Source organism: Echinops telfairi, unplaced genomic scaffold (genome assembly GCF_000313985.2).
Source record: "Echinops telfairi isolate 266 unplaced genomic scaffold, ASM31398v2 ScPeMD7_3533;HRSCAF=4204_1, whole genome shotgun sequence".
In the NCBI taxonomy this organism is placed as follows: domain Eukaryota; kingdom Metazoa; phylum Chordata; class Mammalia; order Afrosoricida; family Tenrecidae; genus Echinops; species Echinops telfairi.
Genome location: NW_022107432.1, coordinates 31,800,752 through 31,806,621, shown reverse-complemented (window position 1 = coordinate 31,806,621; position 5,870 = coordinate 31,800,752). Strand labels below are relative to the sequence as shown.

The window sequence follows — 5,870 nt, the reverse complement described above, 5'->3', positions numbered from 1 at the left end:
CAAAACAACAAACCAATGAAAAAAAAAACACCAAAACACAACACAACAAGAAAGAAAAGCTTGTAGTTAGTTCAAGGATCGTTTTTTGGTCTTTAGGAGTGTTTTCCAGTTCAGTCTGTTGGGGCACCACGCCCTGGCCCCAAAGTTCACCTTCAGCATTCCCTGGGGACTTTGCTGCTCCATTCCCTTAATGTTCCACTGCCCCACCCTCCCCCAGTGCTTTGCCTCTGTGTGGCGGGATCAGATCGGGCGCAATTCCCACACTGTCTCCAGTGTTTCCCCCGCAGGGCCATGCGTCGAATGTATACTTCTTTCAGGATAAAAAGTTTAAAATAAAAAGTGTTCCGTGCGACAGGACTATGGAGAAAAATAAAACAGGGGTGGGGAATGAGGCAGGCTGGGATGCAGGCAGTGTTGTCATGTTAAAGGCTGTGGTCAAAGAGGTCTCATTGAGAAAGCGACAATAAGAAACGTCTGGAAGGGCGTGATGAATATTTGAGGGGAGAGCATTCCAAGCAGAGGAATCAGCCCACGCCAAAAACCCAAAGAGAAGTGCGTTCTTGGAAGGTTCAAGAAGGCCACTGAACCGGAGCAAGAGAGGAGGAAGCGAGATCAAGAAATAATAATGGAGGGCACGCAGGATGCTACCTAGATCACATGGGTGTTGAAACGTACTGCAAAGACTTGGGCTCTTTTGCTGAATGAAATGGAAGCTTGTGAGCAGTGGGAAGAACATGCTCCACGTGTGTTGCAGCATCCACTGTGCTGAGAACCCATGGTCGGTCGGTCAGGCAAGAGAGGCAGCAGGGAGACAGGAGACTGCCGTGGAAATGCAAGTGAGAGGGGCACCCTACTGCCAAACAGCGAGGTGGTGAAAGTAGCTGGAGTGCTGATGCATTTTGATGGCGGGACCAGTAAGCACGCTGGAGGCGTGGAGGAAGGGACACTCCAGAAAGAAAGGAGTCGCTGGGTTTTGACCCGAGCAACAGGAGGGATGGTGTGACAAAGCCGAGACAGGGCAGGAGGTGGAAGGAGCAGGTTCGTTTGGGAACAAGGGTAACTGGAGTGTCTAGTAGACCTTCAAGGAGAGACGTGGGACTGAATATGTGAGTCTGTACTTCAAGAGAGTGGTCAAGGCTGGGGGCATGAACCGAATCAAACTCACCACCAGCATATGGACGGTATGTAACAAAGTGGGCCTGGATGCTCCCAGGCGGGCGATGTAGAGCAGGGGAGGGGAAGCAGGAGAACCAGAGCAGTCTGGAAGAGGAAGAAGCCCAGTAAAGAAAGAATTCCAAGGCGGTGGGTGTCATCCCTTGGATCAGATGGTGTTGGGGGTCTGCATTAGAACCGTCGTTTGGGCTTGGCCCAGTGTTGTGGCCTAGGGAGTGGAGAGCGTAGAGGCTGGGACAGTGGTGTGGGAGCATTACCTAAGAACAGACCCTTCGCTTCCCCTCCCACCCCAGGAACACTCCATCAAGGTGCTGGAGCTGATCTGCACCGTCTGGGACTCAGAGCTGCACGTTGCCGGCCTCAGGCTCCTCAACAACCTCCCGTTGCCGGACTATGTCCACCCACAGCTGCGGCGGGTGATGCCCGCCTTGATGGAGATCCTACAGTGCGACTACATCCTGGCACAGGTGCGGGAGCTCAGTGACTGTGACCCGTTCCTCTGAGACCCTGGGCACAGTCCTGTGAGGAGGGAGCAGAGATTGACGTCCCTGCCCTCCCATGCTTTCCTCTGTCCAGGTGCAAGCCATCCGACTGCTGAGTTACCTGGCACAGAAGAACGACCTCCTCTATGACATTCTCAACTGCCAGGTGAGACGGGACCGAAGAGGGGCTGATGGATGCCAACGCAGGTGCTGGGGAGAGAGGGGTCCTGGATTCTCCCCACGCTTAGCTCCATATGTGGATGGATTCCCCGTTCCTCCTCCTGCCCCTGAACTAGGTGCAGTGAAAGAACATCCCCTCTGCCCTGCCCCTACTAACCTGAGACTCCGTCATGGTGGGAGGGGCTGTGGTGGGAGGGTCTTCCAGAACTCAGGAGAGAAACGCAGGCAAGCAACAGAAGCTAATGTAGGTATCTTAAGATTGAGCATGGGTGGGGGGAGAGGGGGCGATGACAAAGCAAGGAGTGTTTTTAGGCCTCAACTCGCCAGAAGGATACCAGTTTAAAAACAACAACAACAACAAAAACCCTGTTGCTGTCAGGACAATTCTGACTATGGGTGACCCGACAGGACAGAGTACAAGTGCCCTATAGTGTGCCCAACATTACATAACGCTGTTATCTCCATCGTTCTCTGGTGGAGCGGCTGGTGGGTTTGAACCACCAGCCTTTTGGTTAGCTAGCAGTGAGCACTGACTCCAACCAGTGTACCTCTGGGACTCCGCGCGGGAGGGAGTAGCTGTACCCGTGAATGCCTCCTAATAGCACCATTTCAAAAGATAGTTGGCGACGCTTGATAGAATTGCAAGGGGAAATCGATAGAGCTCTTGCCTTAGGGGGGGATTGATGAGATTTAAAGTACTCTTCCCGAAACTGATAAGATGAAAAACCTAGAACCAGTAAGGCTCTCCACGGGACCCACCCCAACCTGTTGCTGTGGAGCTGAGGCCTGCTCATGGCGCCCCCATGCGTTACCATGGTGAACTGCTTCCTAGTGTTTTCTGGGTCCTCTGATGGCCAGGGCAATTGAGCACAAACCGTTTGCCCCACCCTGGGACCTTGTAAGGCCACACTCGCTGTGTAACACAGACAACAAGCTTGAGCCGTAGCCAGGGCCCTGCACTCCACAATTTCTCCATGCACATACAAAACCCTGATGGAGCACCGAGCCTTCAAGTGTAGGCCTCAGCAAATTCCCCGGGACCCACATTAGTGCCCTATCCTTCATTCGTCAGGAGAACCATGCCATTAAGGCAAGGACAACAAAGAAGGGAAAGGGGAAGTCTCTGCGCATTTCCGCCTGCCCTGAGACAGGAAGGGGGTGAAGAGCAACCTGAGAGCCCCTTCCTGACACTTGTCTGGCATTTCACCCCCATCCGCAGGTGCACCCCAACTTCTTGAACCTGTTCCAGTCCACACAGCCAGGGAGCCTGCTGTTTGAGGTGCTGGTGTTTGCTGAGCGGCTGAGCGAGGGCCGGAATGCCCCCCACTACCGCGTTGTGAAATGGCACTACAATGAACAATCCGTGCACGAAGCCCTCTTCCGGGATGAGTCTCGGCTAGCAGACCGGCTGCTTGCCCTGGTCATCCACCCTGAGGAGGATGTTCAGATCCAGGCCTGCAAGGTCATAGTCAGCCTGCAGTGCCCCCAGGACCTGAGAGCGCGGCCCTCCTGCCAGTCCAGTGTAACCTATAATAGTGGGGAATAAAATTAGGAGAGCCAATAAATGAGTATGGGAGAGAAGCCGGTGTGCAGCGCCTGCCGGGGTGGGGGGCTTTCCAGGGCTGGATGCAGCTTGAGTCTCGTGGGGCCCCTGCTCTACAGTGTGGCCCAGCATGGGCACATGTTCCCAACACACCCCACTTCGATGCCCGCTCTTGGGGACGCAGTCTCCTCTCTCCCGCTCGCTGCTGCTTTTCTAGTTTGAATGTGGAGCCAGAGGCCAAAGAGAGTGGACAGGAGGCAGGACAACGCTAGATTAGCCAGCATGGGCTAGGCTCGTCTGCAGTTGCAAGTACCCACGGCCATCAAGCTGATGGGGACTCGTAGCCGGTAGGACAGAGTGGAACTGCTGCACAGGGTTTCCAAGGCGGTAACTCCTTATGGAAGCAGACTGCCTGGTGTTTCACCTGTGGGACAGCTGGTGGGTTTGAACTATTGTTCTTTTGGTGAGCAGCCCAAGGTTTAAACCATTGCCCTATTAGGGGAGAGAGAGGGAATGTGGTAGTGAGAACTGGCTCTTACAAGTTCCGATCAGATACGGGACCTCACCACTTCTGCCCAGGTGTCATTGGCCAACGGGATAGGTCAAAACGCACCATCAATGAGTCGACATCGACTCATAGTGACCCTATAGGACGTGGTGGAACTGCCCCTGTGGGTTTCTGAGACGGTAACTCTTTTTTTGTTTTCATAGTTAAATCACTTTAAAAAAAATCATTTTATTGGGGGCTCATACAACTCTTATCACAATTCATACATATATCCATTGTGTTCTTTTTTAAATTTTTTTAAAGATCATTTTATTGGGGGCTCTTACAGCTCTTATCATAATCCATACATTCATCCATTGTGTCAAGCACATTTGTATGTTTGTTGCCATCATCATTTCAAAACATTTTCTTTCTACTTGACCCCTTGGTATCAGATTCTCATTTTTCCCTCCCTCTCTCACCCTCCCTCACAAACCCTTGATAATTTATAAATTATTATTATTTCATGTCTTACACTGACCGATGTCTCCCTTCACCTGCTGCATGGGGTTATATGTAGAACATTGTCATCAGTTCCCCCTTTCTCCCCCACCTTCTCCTGACCCTCCTGGTATGGCTACTCTCATTATTAGTCCTGAGGGGTTTATAGGCCCTGGATTCCCTGTGTTTCCAGCTCTTATCTGCTGTACCCATGTACATGCTCTGGCCTAGCCGGATATTTAAGGTAAAATTGGGGTCATGATAGTGATGGGGAGGAAGCATTAAGGAACTAGAGGAAAGTTGTATGTTTCATCGGTGCTATACTGCACCCTGACTGGCTCATCTCTTCCTTGTGACCCTTCTGTAAGGGGATGTCCAATTGTCTACAGATGGGCTTTGGGTCTCCCCTCGGCACTCCCCCTCATTCACAATTATATGACTTTTTTTTTTGTTCTGGGTCTTTGATGCCTGATACCCTATCCTATCAACAACACATGATCACACAGGCTGGTGTGCTTCTTCTATGTGGACTTTGTTGCTTCTCAGCTATATGGCCACGTGTTTATTTTCAAACTTTTAAGACCCCAGATGCTATCTCTTTTGATAGCTGGGCACCATCAGCTTTCTTCACCACATTTGCTTATGCACACATTTTTGTTTTCAGTGATTGTGTCAGGAAGGTGATCATCACAGAATGTCAGGTTATTAGAACAAAGTGTTCTTGCATTGAGGGAGCACTTGAATAGAGGCCCAATGTCTATAAATATATGTACATAGATATATTTCCCTTCTATATATATATATATATATATATATATTTCTATATGTACATGCCTGTATTTATACCCTGTAAATGCCCTTTGCCTCCTAGCTCTTTCCTCTATTTCCTTTTACTTTCCTCTTGTCCCACTATCATGTTCAGCTTGCATTCAGGTTTCAGTAATTCCTCTTGGTTACATTGCCCTTGATCAAGCCCTACCAGGCCTCCTACACCCTCCTCACCATTGATTTTAGATCACTTGTCATCCCCTTGTCCCTGGGGTGGTTAACACCCACTTCCTTTCCCATCTCTCCTCTCCTATGTCCTTCCGGAACCATCAGTCCCATTGTTTTCCCCTCTGGATTGTTTATCCTGCCTATCTTATCTAGATAGACATGCAGAGACAATAAAAAGCACAAAAATAAGACAGAGCAAAACAGAACAACAAAAGAAAAGAAAACAACAAAACCCAATGACCAAAAAGAAAGAAAGCAAAATAAAAGCTATAAATAGTTCCAGGTCTGTTGGTTGACCTTTAAGAGTGTTTTCTGGTCGAGTCAGATGGGGTGCCACACCCTGGCCCCAAAGTCTATTTTTTGCTATTCCCCGGGGTCTTCATTGCTTTGCTCCCCTTGCTGCTCTGTTGTACGCACTTAGAGTTTGCCTCAGTGTGGTGGGGTCAGATTGGGCACAATTCCCACACTGTGCCTCCAGTGTTGGCCCTCGAAGTGCTGTGGGTTAGTG

The 5,870-nt window shown here is 50.2% G+C and overlaps 1 protein-coding gene across 1 annotated transcript in view; it reads left to right on the top strand.

Moving 5' to 3' along the window:
- Positions 1-3,381, top strand: part of ARMC12 (armadillo repeat containing 12) — an 11,044-nt gene extending 7,663 nt beyond the window's left edge. Inside the window, exons 4-6 of the mRNA XM_045294788.1 lie at positions 1,467-1,640; positions 1,750-1,821; positions 3,055-3,381. Of these exons, the coding sequence (XP_045150723.1) occupies positions 1,467-1,640; positions 1,750-1,821; positions 3,055-3,381 (573 nt within the window). The remainder of the gene's footprint in view (positions 1-1,466; positions 1,641-1,749; positions 1,822-3,054) is intronic.
- The last annotated feature ends 2,489 nt before the right edge of the window (positions 3,382-5,870 follow it).